The 22,619-nt window shown below is 39.3% G+C and overlaps 1 protein-coding gene across 1 annotated transcript; it reads right to left on the bottom strand.

Moving 5' to 3' along the window:
• Nucleotides 1-10,198: 10,198 nt before the first annotated feature.
• Nucleotides 10,199-20,991, bottom strand: LOC121859444 (39S ribosomal protein L35, mitochondrial-like). Its single transcript, XM_042356255.1, has 5 exons — nt 20,894-20,991; nt 15,031-15,230; nt 14,446-14,613; nt 11,250-11,385; nt 10,199-10,633 (listed from the first exon to the last, which is right to left on the bottom strand). The coding sequence occupies exons 2-5, from the start codon at nt 15,228-15,230 to the stop codon at nt 10,523-10,525; spliced, it is 615 nt and encodes a 204-aa protein (XP_042212189.1). The 5' UTR covers nt 20,894-20,991; the 3' UTR covers nt 10,199-10,522.
• Between the last annotated feature and the right edge of the window lie 1,628 nt (nt 20,992-22,619).

Here is a 22,619-nt window from a genome sequence, read left to right as displayed (position 1 = left end):
TTGTTCTGTCACACCTCCTGGGGTGTACAGCTCATAATCATTTGTTCTGTCACACCTCCTGGGGTGTACAGCCCATAATCATTTGTTATGTCACACCTCCTAGGGTGTACAGCCTATAAACATTTGTTCTGTCACACCTCCTAGGTGTACAGCCCATAAACATTTGTTATGTCACACCTCCTAGGGTGTACAGCCCATAAAACATTTGTTATGTCACACCTCCTAGGGTGTACAGCCCATAAACATTTGTTATGTCACACCTCCTAGGGTGCAGCCCATAAAACTACACAGACTCAACCCTCAGTGTGTGTGATAGGTTGCTTAGTTAATGACCTGTTGAAGTGTGGTTACTCTCCAACCACCAGTCACCAGACTAAGAGAAAGTTCAGCCCACTACAGCCCTAATACTCCATGCCCCAAAGTCGTCGCGGACACCAGCTCAGGCTGTAAATTTCTCTAAATATATCAGCTTATTACAAGCCAATAGCTAATGCTCATTAATCTGTCAATACTAAATAATTGTACAGACATTACACACAATATAACCATAAATCAGCACATGTGTTTGCTTAAAACCAAGGAACAAGTGAAGAGAACATTACCTGTGTGTCTTGTTTAACTTACAAGCTTTATATAAGTACAACCCAGGACAGCTGTGACAATTTAAACTATCAACGACTCTATCAAAGGTGACATGACGAGATGATCCGATATCTCACTCAACAATTCGTATCAAAGGTGACATGACGTGAGATTTATATCCTTCACCTCGCTGTATCAAAAGGTATCAGCTTACTAACCTACACCGCTCGGTGCGCATGTCAAGTGAGACAGTTTGGTATCTTACCATACAAAACAATATAGACAATGCAGGTATAAAGTTCACTTCATGTACAGTATATACTGTAGACAAATAGTGTACAGTTCAGTGTATATTGTGGAAAAATGTATAATTCCATGTAATAATTGTGAATTGTAAATAAAACCTGGTAAATAACTTGCCCCTGCGGGAGCCTTTGAAGCATTATAGAGGAACAGTCCTTAGTGTTCCTGACCTGTATCTGATAATGGCTGAACCACATCATCAAGGCCGCGCGGCACGTAATAAAAAATGGCTTTGTTATGAACACCAAGTGTTAAGTATGACGCCTGTGACCTTCTGAATACTGCCAGGTTAAACCTTTTAAGGAAGGTCTTCACCCCCGCAGTAGTTTGTAACAGGTGGTCAGGACCCACAGCGCGGCGACCCGCCACACCACCGACTTACACCAAAATATTTAACATTGTCACCAGATCCACTACATCTTCACACAATAATAATTCTTGGCTTTTCCACAATAAAGGCTACAGAGGGAAGATGGAGTGGCAAGAGAAGGCCACCTTATAGTTGTGTGTGATCAAGACCTATCTATCAGTAGCATAAAATGGGAGGAAACTGTAGTATTTCAAATGGAGAAAACTTGCCATATTTGGTAGTGAGGATAACATCTGTCCCAGGCTAGAATGAACCCAGGACACAGTGGTGCATCACTAAAGATATACAACTCCTGAAATATCTGAGAGACAATCACCAGTGTTTTGGTATAAAAACAATAAACAATATTTTCTTGGTTCTAAAGTGGTCTAGTTGCTCAATATATATTGGGACATTTTCTCCTGCAAATATTTGTATTCCAGGTATTAATCACATGCATTGTCAACTGTCTATCATGAAAGCAGTAATAGTAGTTCTGCTCCACAGTACATTTAAGAGATATACTGTGTATAGATGAGGAAAGATGTAGAGAGATATACCATATTTCCACCATATAAGCACATATTTTCAACCTACCAAATTCCATAATTCAATTTACATCATATATATGTAACTGTATACATATACACCAGGCCGTTGTGTTATTGTTAGTTTTTCAACTCGTAGTTTTGGGTAGATATACTAGTTTTATTCACTCTTTTTAGCATACATGCACACACAAGCTTTCTTAGACTTAGTCAAAAAATTATTATCAAAAAGGTAAAAAACACACAATAAACTTTTTATTACGCCGCAGGAGTCAGCCCACTAGGGAGTACATGCCTGTCTCCCCTACATCTTCAGTGAAACAGTTGTCAAATGGCATGCAGTATTTTTTCTTCCTCTTATTTATTATTATTATTTTTATTCCTGCTCGCGATTTTTCACGGAGGAATACATTAGACCTAGGCGGGATAAAGACGCCACACTTCTCCAAATTCAATGCCGTGGATGTGTAAAATGGTTTTGTAGAGTAAAAACCATCAATATCCGAATCCCTGATAAACCGGGTTGGCGAGTCAACTGTACTATACGTATATGGAACACATTGCAAGTTTTGTCATTTAAATATTTGTTCCTTTTATGAAAGTTTAGTTTAGGTGAACTTTCTTGAGACTATAAACCTTTCATGCTATATCTGTGGTTGCCTTTAATATGGTGAGAAATACAGCAAAGTAGTATAGATAGATAGATATATAGATAGATAGATAGATAGCCTGAAAGTTAGACAGAAAGATAGAACAAAAATCATCATCACTCATCCAAATCATACAGCCATTTCATTCATCTACGGTAGTGTGTCTTGTCAGTTCCCAAGATCATTTCTTACAATCTCCCGTCATTCTTGGCCGTACCACTGGCTCTCCTCCTCACCATTTAGAGTCATACACCACTTAACTCAGCTGGTCTCATCCATTCTACCCACACTCCCAATCTCATTCTACTTATCCGAAATCTTGGCCGATACTCTCAATATCCAGCCGTCCTTCTTAGCTCTGAACGGTGATTCTCATTCAGCGTCATTGTGCACACATCCACCTCGCCATTCTCATTTCAGCTCACTAAGACTGCATATGTCATCTTTTTTAACTGCCCATGTTTCACAGATATATAACACCACCTCTCACACCAGTTGTATACTGAACATTCTTTTTCCTTTCATGTGATGGGAAAGTCCTCTGCTGACATTAAAGACAAGAGTTCCCTAAACTTCCTCCAGCCATTTATGACTCTTGAAAATGAACTACAACCCTATCCAGCACTGATCATGTCACCCAGGCAGCAGAACTCACCCATGACTCACAACACAGCAGCCTTCAGCACCCTTTCCAGTACTGATCATGTCACTCAGGCAGCAGAACTCACCCATGACTCACAACTCAGCAGCCTTCAGCACCCTTTCCAGTACTGATCATGTCACTCAGGCAGCAGAACTCACCCATAACTTACAACACAGTAGCCTTCAGCACCCTTTCCAGTACTGATCATGTCACTCAGGCAGCAGAACTCACCCATGACTCACAACTCAGCAGCCTTCAACACCCCCTCCAGCACTGATCACATCATCCAGGCTGCAGAACTCATCCACACAGTCCAGGGATATTTTTCAGTGTTGAGTTTCTGTTTCTTCAGTCTTGCCGTGGACACAACACTTACAGTCAGCAACATCCTGCATTCTGCCATCCACTCCACTGCACCTCATGTGTACCCACTTTTCACACTCACTGTACCTCTTGTATACCCACCACCCTCATTCACTGTACCTCTTGCGTGCCCACCTTCCTCACTCACTGTACCTCTTGTATACTCACCTTCCACAGATACTTGTATAGATAAAGACAGTCTGACAGATGATACAGATACCAAACAGACAGACTGACTGACATACAGGCATTAAAAGACTGACAGAAAGATATAGATACAGATAAACAAAGATAGACAGTTAGACATACCTGGAAAATTTGAGATATAGAAAGATACTGCATAGAGAAAAACACAGACATAAAGACATACCTGTAACAGCAGTGTCTCCATGCTCCAGTTGTTAATTTCTCAAGGGTTTAGTCATTACTCATCTGTAACAAACAAAGAAAAAACATTTAATATACACAACAGCCCAGCTGCCATAATACATCACCACCTCCCTCCACTCCCGGCAAGATTGAAAGTGGTTTTAGGCTTAAAATTTTTATCTTATAAAATGTCACACACTAAAGTTAGCAGAATATAAATTGAATTGCTGGAATCCTTGCAAGATAAAAAAAAAAATTAACTCATAGTTTTTGGGCTATTTAAGGGATTTTTAGGAGTGTTTCTGACTTTATACGGTTTTTGGCTTTATGCAAGGTCCCAGGAACGTAACTCCACGTAAGTTTTGAGTCCACTGTAATTAAATTTATCACTATACATTGGAAAATTTTGATAATTTTGGCAGTCGTGATAAATTTGAAATATTACCTGCCCGTTTCCTTCGTGAAATAAAAAAAAATTATCGCTACATGTAGGAAAATGTCGATAATTTTGATAGCCGCGATATAAAAAAATCGTTATATAAAGTCGCTATATATCCCGACCCTAATGTACCCCGAAAATTCCGGGGATGTGAGATATTTTTCCTGCTTTGAGAGAGTTGTCTCGTTACCCAGAAATGTCTCATTTCCAGAAGTGCTCTGCACCAATTGTTCCGGCTAACAGATATATCACTGAATACATACAAAGTATAAAGTTAGGATATCCTACAACATAAATTGATACTCAAGGTTTGCTAATGTGGATGGAGGTCAGGAATTAATGGTGGAGCTTAGTTAGTGAGCCCCTCTATGATAGCCGGATTTTACTGAAGGTTGTGTTTCTCAGGTCAGGATCGTTAAGGAACTGACGATGGCAGGTAATTTGACATTCAACGGTAGCTGGTAGGATGCATGCGCAGATAAAGGCATGTAGACTCTCACAAGACTATTATTTCAGGTAACTATTAAATATTACTTTAACTAAATATAACCTAAATTAAATGTAACATATATAACTCCCTAACTAAATTTCTTACATTATTTCTATCGTTCCAATATTCAACATATTAGATTAACAGTTACGATAACATTGCTCAACTCAAGAGCCATATTGGTTGAAAATGTAAATTTACCAATACTTGTACTGATTGATAGATAAACAGCAGATAAAACAGACTGAGTTAGGTATTGATAGATATACTGAAGCCACATAAAGACAGACAGAGACACAAACAGTTCAGTAGATAGAAAGATATAAACGGAAGACGGACAGACAGACAAATGACTTCTTTAGTTTACCTTGCCATATGTGGTGGTGTTGTGGTGGTGCTGTGGTAGTGGTGGTATAGTGTTCATTGTTCTACAATGGCAGCTCTGTCTCAGTCAGCAGGAATCATTTTCATTTATGATAGCGCTGCTCAATTTCCCAAGGGTCTTTAATTCCTCTGTAACAAAAAACATTTAATATATACAACAGTTTATGATAAAATATGTCCATAAATTAATAGTCATTCAATACAGAAGTTGTTTGTTTTATGCAAGTTTGGTTTATATGAACTTTCTTGGGACTGTAAACCTTGCATGCTTGACAAATTGTCATTTTTGCCTTAATATTCCCAGCTAAATTAGTGGTACATTAATACAGTAGTTTAAACAGATAGACAGGTAGATACAGTATACTGTACAGTAGAATCCCAGTTATCCGGCACCTAAGGGGATTGAGAAGTGCCGGATTAACAGGTTTTCCTGTTACTGTAATTGAAACTAACTCTTGGGATCCCCCCAATAAATTCTACAATGCACAGTGCTACATGCTGACCTAGCAAATTCACATCTAAGAAAAACAGACTTTTTCAACTCTTATTCCACTCTATATAAATGATGTGGCTTTTAAGTAAAGAAAATAAAATATAAAACTACACAGAGGTACAACTTTACATGCTGATTAAGGGTCTGGGTTCACAGTTTAAAAATTCAAGTAATTAGTGTTAATTAATGACCTTTGAAATAATTAAAGATATTTAGAATACTGTATCTAAAAAGTCAATTACGCTGTGCATCCAAGTTTTAAATCATCTTTATGTACATTCTCTAAATAATAAATAGATACATACTGACAGATATTGGTAAGACATAAGGATAGACATACAGTACTGTACATAGATTGACAGACTGACAAATACGTGTATTGATAAATAGATTGACAAATAGATAAAACTGACCGATAGGTATTGATAGATCGATACAGTATTGGTAGATAATGGATAGATAAATTGATAGATGTACTGAGGCACAGAAAGACAGACACATAAATTTACAAAAAAAGTTAGAATATCAGTGGTTCCCAACCTCTTCCATTCTGTGACCCCATACAAAATATGATAACTTCCGTTGCCCCAGTCTAAATCTTTCTTCGATGAAACAAACTAAACGTCACTGGAATGAGCAGTTGGATTTGATATTTCAATATTCTATTATTATTATTAGTGGTAAATACAGTACCAGTAGCTACAGGATTAACATAAAAGAAAACTGCCACACAAAAAAAAATTCCAAGTCATGACTTAAATAACCACGCTACTCTTTTTGTAAAAACTCTTGAGAGATAATTTTCTGTTCCAACATGTTAAAGGCCTAAAGCATTACAGAGGGGAGCAAACACCCAAGCCACTGGACCTCATCATAACAAACGAGGAGAGTACGGTGGCCAAACTGGAACATCTAGCCTCAGTTGGCACCAGCCACCATGTAATGTTGTCATTCAGATTTAACTGTTACTTAGTTCACGACAAAACCAGGCCAAGGTACAAATATTACAAGGGCAATTACGACGGGATGAGGGAGGAGATGAGGGGTATCCACTGGCCTGACTCACAAAGGCATAAGAATGCAGACACTATGCCGAATATCATATCTTGAAAAGTGAACCATTTGATTAAAAAATATAAACCCAAGACCAAACCTATTGCCTCTATGAATACAAGGAGACCCCTGCACATGAACCATGCGGCGGTCGACAAAGTTAAGAAAACCCCCCAGAAATTAAAGGCATGGGTTAGGTCAAATGATGAGCAGGACAAGAGGATGTATGCAGGAGCCAGGAACCAAGCAAAGTCAGAGCGTAGAAGAGCTGAAAAGGAGTTACAGAGGCTGGTTGCAAAGCGAGGTCAAGTCAAACCTAAAGGCGTTTTACCGCTATGCAGTCAAAATTAAAAACGTGAGTAGGAGTATCGGACCTGAGCCTTGAAAATGGTAATTACGCAAATTCTGACCAGGACAAAGCTGAGGCATTGAACAGCTTCTTTTCCTCGATTTTCATAAGCAAGGGTGTACTGTACATAAAAAACCTAACATGAGCTAACTGCACACAATAGTAGCACCCAATGCTGATTTAATTGGGATCTTCTTCAGAGCCCCTTAGAGTTAGACAAAAGTTCTAATACTCTCTTTTAACAGTTCGATAAATACTTCCATAATGCACAAATCATCTGGCATTATATTAAATTAACAGATATAATACATACGCTTTTTATTATCACCTGGAACACCTATCATTACAACCCGTTTCTTCCAGCCGAGGACTTCTTGTTACCATCATCTTTTCAGAAAGAAAATTACTGTATGTCACCAAATGAGGCAGAAAGTCAGATCAGCAACCTGGGACTTGGTCACAATTTTTGTGATGCCATATGGCAGCAGGGTTTACCATTAGACAACACATTATGCTTCCATTATCTTCCCAAGTAGTAGTACCTCCCTGTTTGGTAGCTGCCTATTACCTAACTATAAATATCACCTATTTCCAAGTAATTTTTTTTTTCATATTCCTCCGGGCTTCCATGATACAAAATAATAACAACAATATAAAGATTTGCCTCAGATATAGTCACACCATTAAAATGCTTAATCTTCCAGAAGACAAAATAATGAGTTAGTATATATTCCAGAGTTCATTATTTCTTAATGGTTGAAGAATTCAACAGCCTCACTATAACATAACTAATCTAATTGTATCACAGTATTTACATGAAACCTCACTTGTCAAGGTAAATAAAAAAATCATATAGTATTACTTTATGTACTGTACAGTCTGCATGTAAGTCCTGACTTGTTATTTCCACTTGATGAAGCCCACACACTCCTTAGTACCTCTTGTACAAGTACTCTCCATTTATGTAGGTTTTCTACATATCCAAGAGTAAATTTACAAGGAAATGATATCTATGTAACCATAAAGGGAGATAGAGGACTTTTTGTAACTTGTTTACTCACTTATTAGTACTGTACTGTACTGTACACTGACAATGAATTGAAATATTGTAAAATCTTGTGTATTGGAGAAGTACACAAGTCTTCACAAGCTAAATACTAATCTAGTTTATGTAGTACAGTGACCCCTCCGTTAACGAACTCAATCCGTTCCAGAAGGTCGTTCGTTAACCGAAAAGTTCGTAAACCGAAACCATTGTTTCAATGGGTTTTTGGGTAATTGGTTCCAGCTCACCGAAAATTTCCTAAATTCAACAAAAATGGTAGAAAAGTTCACTTACTTTGAGGTGTGTATGTAGAAGGCTCCTGGATGATGATGATGGGATTTTAAAATGGGGTGGAGGAGAAGGAAGAAGAGAAGGCATTGGGGTGGGAAGAGAAGTCACCCCATGGTGCCATTTCACCCATAAAAATTTTAGCTCTCTTGGTGTAATTCAAGATTATTTTCTTTAAATCAACACTGCACTGCATTATATATTGTCAATATGTAAAATAAATTTCAAAATGACCAATAATTTGCTTGGAACACAGAAAAAAAGCATTTAGTTGAAGAGAGTCTCAAGCAAGATGTTACCTCCAGTGAAAACAGAGAGAGACTAACGCTTGTTTGCTGTGTTAAGAGGCTGGATGCCGCGCATTAAACTAGTCACTTTACCTTCAATTATGTTCAATAATTGTTAAAATTACTAAAAAATTTAATATTAAACTTTTAAAATTATTGAATAGTATAAACTTCTTGATATTTACTAAAATAGTAAGGAATTTAAGCCCTAGAACCGATTACTGTATTGGCGGACTGATACTAAAGCTGGTTGCCCGGTCAGTGCAAGCGAAAACATGTTGAGGTCGGTTCGTAAGAAATTCGTTAACCGAATTGAAGATCCTTATGGAAGGCAGTTCGTTAATCGAAATTACGTTAACCGAGGTGTTCGTTAAACGAGGGGTCACTGTATTATTAATATGTAATTTGTCTTCGTATGCCTTATTGTGGGTAAAAAATAAGTGTACAGCATATTAAATGCGTCCTCCGAAAGCGGAATTTGCTACCAGAGTGTAACAGTTAATTCATGTATTATAAGATTTCTGATAAACTTCCTACATGCTCATGTTTGAAATAATGAATGTATGTACTGTATCTTCATATAACTTAGCTACTGTAAATAACTTTATCATCAGAAACAGTCATCCCAAAGATTATGAATAAACTCATTTAGAAATACATCACTCCAGAAAGAAATTGGACAGATTTACAAGAGCCAACCAGCTGTAACTCTTGAGGAGGGAGTGGGGCAGCAGCAGCAGCAGCAGTTTGATCTGCTGTATCTCAGGGGAACAAGATGATCGGCCCCTAAGCGGACAACAGTCGCAGACATTGACTATGAGGCAACAGTCACTGTACTGTACTGTATATAATTTTCTTCATTTATTATCAAAAGAATATGCACATAAGGTATTGTTTGATGATAAGCTAATCAGTAAAGAGCAATTGTCTTTATTATCAGGAAGAGAGGAGGATATCTTGATGTGTGAGATCTCGACAGATATGTTTGTTAGTCTTTGCAACTAATGACAAACTGAGGCTGGGAGCCGGCAAGATATTGATGACCTCGAGAACCGTAGGCACTGTACCGAGAAGGTTATTTCAATGTCATATATGTGACATGGAAGTGATAATTATTGCTTAATTGGTCTTTGCTTAATTAACTCAGGTGATGCAAATTATATAACAAACATAAGTACTGGACTAATTATATTTACATAATTATTACTGTCCATATATTTAACAGAGGTTAATACTGTACAGTTCTTCACAATCAATTCATCCTTATTATTGGTAGTAGCAGCAGCCACTCTGTTTATCCACCAGGCAGGACCAAGAAACCTGTAGAAGTCACTAGTTACACTAATAGAGAACATTTCCACCCATATTTTACCTTTAAAGACATTGTTGGACTTATGGCTATATTAAGTGATGCTGATAATGTTATTACTGCAGACCTCTTGTTTACATTCTTTGATGGCTGTTAACTAAGAGGATTTTGTTCATTTTACACTTGAGTTATTTGCAGATGACATAAAAACTACATCTATTAGGTATATGGATAGTAAAAAAAAAATACAAATCTTCACATAATAAAAGACTTTACTCAGAAGATATTTACATTAACCATTTGACTCTAACACAATCAATACCAATACAGAAAACTTCCATAAAATGAACTTCTCTCTCTCAATATATAATCTGTTAGATGGTGGGTTTCACATCCAATGGACCATCGATATAATGCACTTTCATCTCTATATAATTAGTAAGATGGGGGTGGGGGGCTGACATCTAACTGACCCTCGATATAAAGGACTTTCCTCCCAATATACTGTAGTCCGTTAAATAGAAGTTTCACTGTATTATTAAGAGTATAATCACATGGAGAGAAAACCACCATAGATCCTAGTAATATTCTCTCTCGTATCGTTCAGTTAAGCGGAAGTTTTCACGTCTCCTGTATGGTTTGTATGGATCGTCGGGATAGTGTCGATTTCTCTTCCAGAACCGTGTGACCTGTAAATGGCCGAGTAAGAAAAAGATTCAGAAAAGAGTATGGAGCAATTTTCCTTTAATTAATTGTTCTAGTAATTAAGCAATGCCTTATATTTTTACCGATGTGCGGCATTATCAAGGGTCACTGTTTCAGAGGTTGAGGGATCTGTAACAGTACACATGTAAGCCATCTATACTGGTGTTTGGGTCATTATGTGGTAAAGTACCTGAGGGTTTCTCTGAATACTCTCCACTGACAGAACATTTCTGCTATGCTTACATCATTTGCTTATTTTCAGTTTTTCCCACATGGTTGCTCTCCTTATAATTAAATTTCAACAAAATCCATTTTTCAAAACTTACTTATCACAATAATGAACAAAGGTTATCTTATTCCTTAAAAAAGGCCATATTATTCCTTAAGAAAGGTTTTTTTATTCTTTACCCAAAGAAAAACATATACTAAGCATGTTAACTGAAGCAGGTAAAAACTGTTATTGTAAGATCAGAAGCTAATTGTAAATACAGTACTGTATTAAGATTTTACACTTCACAAAAATAGTGATAATGCAAGTTGTTTTCTGTAATGTTTTATAATGCCCTCAAATCACCAACATGGGAATGGCAAAATTCTCACCATCTTATCCAACAACTGGGACTGTGTAGCGTTGCAGAAAACGTGCGTCTTGCATCGACGTCTCTGTGAAGGGGATTTCTTCCACATTCTTTTCTTGGCTCCAGATCGCGCATGTATCCAAATGCTGCGTCCACCCCTTGAAAGATTTTGTTACGCCGATATAATGAAGTCCAGTGATGGTTATAAACTTATTTTAATCATAGTAAGTTTGGCTTAAAATTTTATCCTTGTGATAGATGTGTCTTGATCATTACAGGAGCTTCACCATATTTATGATGTTTAATTACCTCCAGCTTGGTCTCAAGAGTCACAGGTTAGTTAATCTTCTTGGGTGCAGTGTAGTATGAGTGGCCAAAAAATCAGCTGAATGCTTGGATGCCAAGGTGAAAACAGTAATGAAAGGATGGAGGAATATACAGTACGTACATGGATAAAGTAATAGCAAAAAAATGTAACATAAATAACGCAGTATTGAAATTAAATGATACTTCAATTAAAATTCAAACTTCTACATGGGGAGCCGATAGGAAATCTTTATTAATGGTGTATAAGACCCTGATCAGATCAAAACTCAACTATGGATATCAGCTGTATGCATCGGCATGCCACACCACACTCACAAAGCTGACCAGAATACAGAACCGATGTCTTCATCTGTCTGGGTGCCTACAAGTGTACATGTATTGAAAGACTGGAGGTAGAGGCTCATGTCACCCCACTCCACATCAGGAGGGATATGATGACGTTAAGGTATGGGCTGACTGTGGCTAAGAGGCGTTACACAGGGCTGTCGCTAGCCCCTGCTACCTGCAGCTGCGTAGGTCCCATGCCTCGGCCGTCTGCCTCCAGACCTTGCGCCAGGGCCCTGGTATCCATTTAGAAGCCTTTGATAGATATGTTCCATCACTGTGTCCGCCATGGGAGAACCCCAACTTTCATGTAGAAACATTGTGGCCTCCAGAGGGGAAGAGGGACCTACATCCTGAGCTCCTAAAATAACTTTTCTATCAATTTCTGGAAGGATACAGTGCCTATGCTCACGTGTACACAGATGGATCCAGGACTGACGACAACGTTGGGGCCGGTATCTGGAGCAGACAGGGAGTGAAGTTCCTGCTTGCCGTGGCATACAACCATATTCACTGCAGAGTTGTTTGCAATAAATAGAGCCATTGACATTGCAATAACAAGCGATGTCAATGATGTTGCTATCATTTCAGACTTTTTGTCAGCTCTTAAAGCAATTCAAAGTTGTAACACTACCAGCATTGAGGTACAGGGCAACATTATTAATAAATTACATGAGTGTGCTAAGAACATTGAGTTGATATGGGTGCCTGGCACTGCAACATTCAGAGCAATGAACAGGCACACAAACTAGCAAAAGGAACGGTGGGTCTCAGGGAGACAACCAATGTACGTTGGGAACGGCAGTCGTGTCTCTGCTTGGAGAAGACATGCAACAATAAGTGGCACTTGGAATGGACCAGGTTAAATCTTCGCAAGAACTGCAAGATTAACATAGGAAACTGGCCCTCAGCATAGAGAAAGAGCAGGAAGGAAGAGGTGGTTCTCGCCAGATTAAGGTTAAATTGCACCTATCTGACCCACTTAAAACCTCACATAGATAACTCCTTTCCTCCTATCTGTGCCACTTGCAAAAAATTATGACCATTAACTACACTCTGACAGAGTGCACCAGTACGAACCAGAACGCCGGCGACTGGTAATGCTAGCGACCATGCGAGGTTTCGTGCTGACTGTACCCAACCTATTGCAAGATGATGTAACATTAAGTGACGCTATAATACTCTTCCTCAAGGACACTTGTCTTATGGCTATGATGTAAATGGTACACACAACATATGCTTTTTATAATATGTATGTAAACATGCCCCAAATAAAAAAATAATAATAAATAAAAGTACTTGTAAATAAAGAAATGGAAAACATACAACACAAGAGACATATCACAGACATTTCCATTACATACAACATGCACATATACAAAGTAAAACTGACACCTATCAACACCATACAAACAAAAAGACACGGGCTACACCATCACTTAGGAAAAAAAACCTTGTTACCTAACTGCCCATTTCATCTGGGCTGTCACTGATTCACCATCGACCTGTGGTATAATGGTCAGCATCCTCGCCTCGCAAGCGAGCGGACCCGTGTTCGATCCTCGGGCAGGGTGAAACTACGGGCAAGTTTCTTTACGCCATTTGCCTCTGTCTACCCAGCAGAAATTGGGAACCTGGATGTTAATCGATTTGCGGATCGTATTCCGGGGTAATGGTTAGCCAGTGCAGTTGGCGAGCTGTCCAGTCTTCTAGGACTATTCCGTGACACTGGGTCATGCAGCTCGTTAACTTATGGGTTTGGTTGTTGTGTTGGCGACAGCTTCTACACCTCAACAAATTCACGCCTAGGAGGCCTCTGGGCCGCCCATCCTCGATTTCGAGGGGCTTCCATTATTTATTATCATATCATTAATTCAAATCATAACTCATCCAAAAACAAAATACCAACATCAAGAAAATTAAGAAATAAGACCATCAGAGTAGTTACACCAACAGAGTAATATAGTGCAAGAATAAAGACCAAGAATGGAAGAAAAAACCCCAAGAATGATCTAGAAGAAGAAAGAAGACATCAGCTCCAGCCAAAATAGCCGAAAGGCGAAGTGGCCAGTAATCCCCAAACAAGCTAACCAATGTACGTACCAAGACAGTGTGGATATACAAACAATTGTAAACAGGCAAGCAATTCAAGTAAGGATAACTACCAAAGCCCATAAATGCTTAATACAAAATATAATATGTATCCATTTTTTTCATGATTCCATTATTAACCATCTTGTCAAGACTAGATTTTACTAAAGTGGCTATTCTGAAATTTGAGGAGACAGATCACTGAAGGTGTGATGATATATTTCCTACATATTTCTTAATCACATAATTAATTCATTTTAAACAAGTCAATTTACTGAAACTGAACACAGGCACAAAACTTATTCAATTTCTGCTTTGAGCCAGTGCAAACTGTAGGTAAAATTGCCACTCTATTCCCCTGTGAGCGCCGATGACAACACTGAATGATATCCATACACCACAACAAAAAAACCAAAAACAATCAATCTGTTATGTAATTTAAAGTTTAAATTTTACTCCACTCAACACAAACTTACCAATCAAATCTTTTGAATCTTTTGAGCACTGCCTTAACTGACTTGCGCTTCCCCTTCTGCAGTGACCACTTGACCACCGACCGTGTCTGAGTTGTGGTGGCTGGTGCAGGAGCAGCTAAGAGACTTGGCTCTGATTTTAATATCCAATCTGACATCTTTGTTGTCAACCTGTAATATTAACAATATGAAGAAACGTAGCTACTTATTGTCATGTTACTTCTGTATAGTTACCTACAGCAACATCTATCATGACAACAATATTCAGAAACCACTAAGTTTAAGAATTCTGACCAGAGAGTCTTTTAAAGGATGACTGATTAGATTTTACAGTGGGTAATATTAATGACAAAATATTTTAATTAATATTTTACACACTAGCATCATGTTTTTCACACCACCATAACAGATGAAAATACTAATACTGTACTGTATATGTAGGCAGGCACCCAAGTCGGCTATATACCTGCATTACCTACATACATGCTGAACTGTATAAAGTACCTGCATTGTCTATATACTATTCATGCTGAAGAAATAAGAAATAAGCTGGGAAGATGAATCTTGAAGTAATACGAATTTTCTTACCCGGACACCATACTGGGGGTGAAGGTGTAGACTGGGGAGGCTCCGGTACTTAGCTGATATAACACAGGCCTGGATGGTAAAGTGATCCTCTTTCCATTGAGAATTGTTGGCTTCAAGACATTTTTAGGACAACCTGCTGGTCCTGAGCTAGCTAAGATGGCGCTGCTGTAGGTTGAAAGACGAGAAACAGTTCGCAGCATCTGAGGAGACAAAATATTACTGTCCACTTACAGTGTATAGAACAAACATATACAGCTGCAATGAGACCTATATCTAACGGACTACAAATGGAGAGGAAATCACGTTATATCGAGGGTCGGTTAGATGTCAAACCTCCATCTAACTAACTACCTGTACAGTATATAGATATGAAAGTCCGTAATATCAAGAGTCCATTAGATGTGAAACCTTCCATCTAAAAGTACCGTCTATGTACATGTTGAACCAATGTGAACTTGTATAGATAGATAGGTAATATAACACTGGATATAGGTACAGAAGCCATACTGACGGACTGTGTTGTTAATGGTTAGGTTATGTTAGTTTAGGTTAAGTTAGGTTAATTACAAAGATGGTCACATTAGTAATTATCATAGTATAGTCTGCCCACCACGCATGCTCATATGGCTGCCAAACCAATAATTAATCATTGACGTTTCGCATACGGCTGCCTTACCAAATATCCTGTGTCTAAATATTAATTCAGGAAGATCTTGATACAAGTTTACAATTAGTTCTGAATGTTCAGTACACTGTGTAGAAAATAGAAGAACATACAGTTCAGCATGTACAGTACATAGGCAATGCAGGTGAAAAAAAAAAAAAAATAAATAAAAATTTCCAACAAAAATTTTGCACCGTCTCCTTATACAGTTTACAAATCAAAATACCTGTAGTTTCGTGGTTGACCTTTTCCGAATCTTTACTAAAGTTAGGTCAGGTTTCGATAGGTTTGTTTATTTTTTTCATGTTTTTACCAGACTACTTTAAAGCTTGTTGTCATGGTTTTGGTTGTATCCGTGGTAGTAGGAGCGGATTATATTATATAAAGATAATAATATGTCGTATTTCTTATTTCTTACCGTAGAGTCCGATACCTTCACACTGATTACTTACAGGAGATTATGGCGTATCTACGTAGAAGTTCACTCCACCACTCGACATTCCATGATTTATACTTGATAAATGATGATTTAATGAATTCATTTAATTTTCAACATCCATCTAAGTTATTGGTTATACTATGTCATAACCAATCAGTCATTACCTTTAGTAATAATAAGGTAGGATCACAGATACGGGCAGATAATTGCACTTACATTTATTTGTCAAGCTTCCATACGATGATTTACAATTTGCATGGATATATGATTTACTCACGTTCACGCTGTAATAAAATTAATCTTCTAAAACAGGGAATTTTAAACTTGGGGACACATGTGGTTACTCTACTATGGGTGTGACTTAACAGAGCCTTAATTCTTCAAGTGATATATTTACTGCCAGCCTGGATTGCTTTTGTTGCAACCAGGCTTCATCACAAGAACTTCTTCCCACGGCCATAACAACAAAAAGGTACTCTTGGGTTACCACACATAGTCTCGCGTCACTGACAGTCACTGTGGACGGTTGTCGCGGCAAGTAGAACTGGTAAGCGTGACTTGAATTAACCATTAGGTGCAATAGACCAGCCTGGATTGCTTTTGTCGCAACCAGGCTTCCACACGTGATATTTCCACGGGGATAACAAACCTAGGTTAACACACTTAGTCTCGTGTCGATCACGGTCACGGTAGACGGGTGTCGTGCAGGAGAACTCTGTAAGCGTGAATTAATTAACCATTTACTGTAGGTTTGATAGGCCAGCCTGGATTGCTCTTGTCGCAACCAGGCATCCACACGTGATATTTCCACGGGGATAACAAACCTAGGTTAACACGCTTAGTCTCGTGTCGACGACGGTTCACAGGACGGAGTGCGGTGGAGGACTCTGTGTGGTGTGGTGTCCCGCCCCCCCTTCAGGAGGGAGAGGCTGGAGGCGACGTCTTAACTAACCCATGGCTCAGGGGATACTACTTAAAATGAGGTTTTTGGGTGTGAAGCGATGAACAGTACAACACTGTTCCACTACCCACCCCCCTAAAGGCAGGCTAACATACACTAATTGAAAAATACATGTCCCAGTTATGCCTCGCCGGGCGTCTTATCTCTGGTAAAACAAACTTTGGAGTTGGTTGCGTGGGTAAACCTAACGCAACCCATGACACTTGTGATGTTTCCCTCGCAAACGACCTTTAATGTGTCGTGGGTCCAAGGGACAGAGTCCCCCGGTTAAGAGGTTTGGTTACTGTAAATAGTTTGTGGGAGAAACATCATAAAAGAAAAATTTCTTAGAAATGTCTGAACCATTGACTGCAAAGATAAAATTCTGAAGATTCAGTTGGTGGAAACAAATGCAATTGTACCGTACTTTTTTGCTCCATACCCCAATATAAAAATGAATTCTGTACAGTATAGTTAGCTGATTGGTGCAGAGCTCTTCCAGGGAATTAAAGTTTTCTGGGTTACGAGATGAATTACACATTATTTCATCCTCGGAATTTGCTCCCAGACCCAGAAAAAAAAGAAAAAGAGAAAAGTAAAGAGCTGGAAGTTTTCTCTGAATTTTCCAAAAAAATGCGCATGATTTTCAACCTAGGAAACGTGTTCACAGACACAGAATGGAGAGTTTTCCCAGCAAAATTCTGAGCTGATTATCAATTCCAGGTATTGGAGCAACCCTAATGAGCAACCCTGACCTAACCTTACTGAACTAACCTAAGCAAACAAATCAAACCTAACCTACCCTAACATAACCAAACAAACCTAAAGTAACCAAAAAAAACCTAACCTAACTGAACTAACCTACCCATATTAACCAATCAAACCTAACCTAACTGAACTAACCTACCCTAATGTAACCAATCAAACCTAACAAAACTAACCTACCCTAACCAAACAGACCAAACCTAAATGAACTAATGTAACCAAACAAACTTAACCTAGCTTTACAGAACTAACCTAACCTAACTGAACTAACCTAAGCAAACAAACCTAACCTGGTTAATATTGATGATTGACCTGCAGAATAGTTATTTGTTTTACTATTTATTAGCTTACTTATTTGCATCAGTAAGTCCTGATATGATAATCATTTCTTGTGCAAATGCTTCGTTTTGTAGATAATTAGGCACCTAACTGAACACTATTTTGTCTTCCCGGCAGTAATGAGGCCGCGTTCTGGTGCAGCAAAGAGAGGACTCCTCTCTTCTCCACGCCAGTTTCATTTTCAGCAGGACGTGTGAAGGTTGTCGCCGGTCTTATATGGCAATAATTTGCGAATTCAGAGATTAAGACAACGAGACCCTTCAGTTTTTCAAAGACCACGGCATTGTTTCTTTAAGCAGAGACTGTCCACACTGTGGGAATCCCGTGCTTTCAGACCAGAAAAGAATTTGCTCCAGAGTAATAAAAAATTGTGAATAAGAAAAACAAGCCGCTCTAGCATTGTGGCTACAGTTGTGTAGTTGGTAAAAAGATACTTGGCTTGAAAATGCCAAAATTAAACCCAGTATTTTGCTTTAATTATGATTTTTTTTAATAAAGTATTTTTCACAGCAATACTGTGAAATAGAACTGGATTTGTGTGCCACGTTTGTTGTTGACTGGAAACATGCCATCTCAATAACAAATCACTCCGCCGCCCGGACTGCATAAGCGCTGATGCTGCCGGCTGGTCTCACGTCCAGATAAAAACTCAAATTACACCATATCATACTTAGTTCCTTCTGTTTATTATACCAGGGACTTAGGTAGGTTTGTTTGGCTCGGTTGATGACGTCTGTTTTTCATACCCACTAAGGTTGGGTTTTGTTTAATTCAGAAATAACCATTTTTCTAACACATTTGCACAAACTACAAGTGTCCACTATAAAAAGCAGTGTAATTTCGGCATTTTAAAAATCGTTTTCTATGAAAGTCAGCTGTGGGTTAGTCAACAATAATTACCCCCAACCTAACTGAATAAACCTAAGTTAATGTAGGGTAGAAAGTTAGATTAATTTCATCACAGTCATCCAGTACTAAATCACAGCTGGAGAGATTTGTTCAGAAATGCTGCCATGACAGCTCATTGGTTTGGCATTATATACAGCTAATCCCTGACTTACGACCACCCGGACGTACGACCGCCTCAGTTGTACCAAAATTTTGTCAAATTACGTATTTTCGAGTCCCAACGTCAGTGATTGCCCTGTGTACTGACAAAATTTTCGTTTGTAATTCACTTTAAAATGGCTGGCAAGCTTAAAAGTGAGAGTTTTGTGGTGCTGAGAACAAAAAGAGACACCCATTTTAGATTTTTTATGCATTATTTATGCATTTTCGACTTACGACCTGGATTTGGGTCTCTAACCCTGTCATAAGTCGGGGAGCAGCTGTATAAATATTGTAGGCGTGCAAACAATATACATAGTGGAAGTAAACAATGCACAGTCAATTTAGGGTTAATATTAGTCCATTGGCTGTCCTCAGGTTTTGGTACGAGAATAGGTTTTTTGACGTTTTTCAGTGTTTTACTCAAATCTGACATTCATTTGTTTTGCAAATTAGCAGTTTTTGCCAAAAACGAAAATTTTCATCTTTAACAGAAACTGCCAATTTGCACAAAAATAGAGGTCAAATCTGAGTAAAACACATCATAATTCCAAAAAAATCCTATTCATATACCAATGAAACCAATCAACCTTGCTAACCTAACCTACAAGGAGGAGAAGGAGGTAAGGAGACAACTGCCTCTAAGTGAGGAGTATAATCTCAGGTAAACATAACGGGATCCTGCGGACAGCCAATGGACCAATATCAGCCATGACGTATAATCATTAATCCATGAAATAAAGGGTATTTTGTGCACACAACTTTCCTCCCCCAAATACATTATCATACTCGAAAAAAAACCCGTCTAATTTTAAGATAATTTTCTTATATTACATTACCGTCGCAAACGTATAATAACAAAGATAGCGCATGCCAGATATTTCTCTATTTTCTTCCATTAATCTTCAGCCATTATCGCCTACCCGACCTCCCATTCGGCGTGTTTCCTTCATAAATCGCCATGCACATGTGTTCCCGTACATGTCACCCGGCCAATCAAAAGCATTTTTTTTCCCACCAATTAAAATGATTTGTAGTTTAATTCGCAGTATTTTTGGTCCAATCAGATTCGATTTTTATTTTGGGTCTCATATTTCAAAATTCAAATTCATTTACCGACCATGGAAGTCTGCGAAGGGTGTCACTTCAATTATATGAGGTTGATTGAGAGTTTTGGGGAAAAAACGAACAAGCTATTGCATTTATTAGATCCCATGGTGTTCTCCCGATCACAGTAAAGTGTCCTAGGTGTAAGAACGAGTGTAAATATCGTGAAGACCAACATATGTGGCATGAACCAGGCCAATAAGGTAAGAAATGAGTGATTTCATTATGCGGTGATAGTTTGGTTAGGTCAGGTTAGGTCAGGTTAGGTCAGGTTAGGTTAGGTCAGGTTAGGTTCGGTTTATGGTTTTCTAATGTTTTATTCTTGTGTATTTTGTATTGGCTTGGCCATGATTTTTGTCGGAAAACGCCTCACCCAAAACCCACGATAACTAAAACAAACAGGCAATTCCCGACGGAAATCAATGACAACACCAATCAAAACACACAAAAATACAGTATAAAAACATAGGTTTGATTTTATAAAAGAGTTGTGTGCACTAGCGTAAATTTACCAAGTAAAGTAGGACAACAAAGGGCATAATAAAGTTACAGTCTGTCTCACCTTGGCTTGTGTTGACGGCCATTGAACTGAACAGCGAAAACTGTATTACAGAGAAGTCCGAAAACAAGTCATCCTGTATATAACGATAAAACAATCATTACGCCTTTACCAATAACAGTAATAATAGTAATAAATAAATGGCATATATATATATGCACAAGGAGGAGGAGGAAGGACGCCCTCGTGGAAGAGGAGGAAGAAGGACCTCCACAAGGGGGGAGGGGGAGGAGGAGGAGGAGGAGGAAGGGTGCTTACGGGTAGGGAAAGAGGAGGAGGAAGAGGGACGCCCACGGACATAAACTTTATCTCCGGCAAAGTCATCAAAGGCGTCTTGAACCACGTAGCCGCTGGCCTCCCTACCACAACACCCACAGCTTCTACCACAACACCCACAGCTCCTACCACAAAAAAACGAGAAAGCATGAGAGGGAGGAGGGTGAGGTGAGAGGGAGGAGGGGAAGGACAGAGGGAGGAGGGGAAGGTAAGAGGGAGCAGTGGAAGGTGAGAGGAATGATGGGGAGGTGAGAGGGAGGAAAAAGGAGGTGAGAGGGAGAGTAAGTTAAGAGGGATCTACTGGACACACACACACACACACACACACAGCCTCAGGGTAGTGTGGACAAGACACGCATATTTTTCTCAACGTTTCACAAGACGTCATCGAACAGGTTCAGAAGACAGCTAATATCAGTGATCTTTATAACAGCGACCGCCTTAAGTTCCCGAGACTGTGTGTGTGTGTCTGTGTGTGAGAGTGAGATTTGACAATTTAACACCTTAATCGATCTTCATTCATTTTAATTGACCTCCATTCACTCTAGCTACCCCTGATTCACTCTAGCCACCCCCTCATTCACTCTAGCCACCCCCTCATTCACTCTAGCCACCCCTGATTCACTCTAGGATTCACACTCTAGCCACCCCTCATTCACTCTAGCCACCCCTGATTCACTCTAGCCACCCCTCATTCACTCTAGCCACCCCTCATTCACTCTAGCCACCCCTGATTCACTCTAGCCACCCTCATTCCTCTAGCCACCCCTCATTCACTCTAGCCACCCCTCATTCACTCTAGCCACCCCTCATTAACTCTGGCCACCCTCATTCCTTAGCCACCCTCATTCACTCTAGCCACCCTCATTCATAGCACCCTCATTCACTCTAGCCACCCCCTCATTCACTCTAGCCGCCCTTCATTCACTCTGGTCAACATAACTCAGGGCTCAACATGCACATCACTTACCACTGATTAATCCAAATTTTGAAACAGTCATTTGTAGAACAGGAATGGGCGAGTTTAGGCGGAGGGACGACATTTGCATACCAAGAAAGGGTTGAGGGTTGGGTGTGGTGAGGGCCCCGCCCCGCCCCCGCCCCACCCTACCCTGCCCCGCCCCACCCTACCCTGCCCCGCCTCCTACTGTGATCCTCCAACAGACTAGCATACAAATGTCCCCAAGTTCACCCCCTCTCCTTCCCTCCTTCCCCTTTCCCGTCCTCCTGTCGTCTTCATCTCAACTCAAAATCCTAAAAAAAATAGAAGACAATTTTGTCTCTGTTTGATGAGTCTTGAAGGAAGGGCAGGTAAAGGTGTTGATTTAAAAGGTGGTGTGTATAGTTCTATCACCCCACACAACCTATCACACTTCCCTCTCTTCCTCTGTCCCTCTAATACCTCCCCCCCTCTATCTCTCTCTCTCCCTTTTCCCCCTTCCCCCTCTCCCTT

The sequence above is a fragment of the Homarus americanus genome, unplaced genomic scaffold (genome assembly GCF_018991925.1).
Source record: "Homarus americanus isolate GMGI-L3 unplaced genomic scaffold, GMGI_Hamer_2.0 scaffold7626, whole genome shotgun sequence".
NCBI lineage: Eukaryota > Metazoa > Arthropoda > Malacostraca > Decapoda > Nephropidae > Homarus > Homarus americanus.
Note: the sequence above shows the minus strand (reverse complement) of the source record. Positions and strands in the feature narration are given on the sequence as shown.

Bases quoted from the DNA above. Each gene is read 5' to 3' on its own strand.
- LOC121859444 (XM_042356255.1), bottom strand. From the start codon at position 15,230: ATGCTGCGAACTGTTTCTCGTCTTTCAACCTACAGCAGCGCCATCTTA. The intron at 14,614-15,030 runs GTAAGAAAATTC...TTAATATTACAG, and splicing joins ACCCCCAGTATGGTGTCCGG to GTTGACAACAAAGATGTCAG. The intron at 10,634-11,249 runs GTGAGAATTTTG...GGCCATTTACAG, and splicing joins CCCAGTTGTTGGATAAGATG to GTCACACGGTTCTGGAAGAG.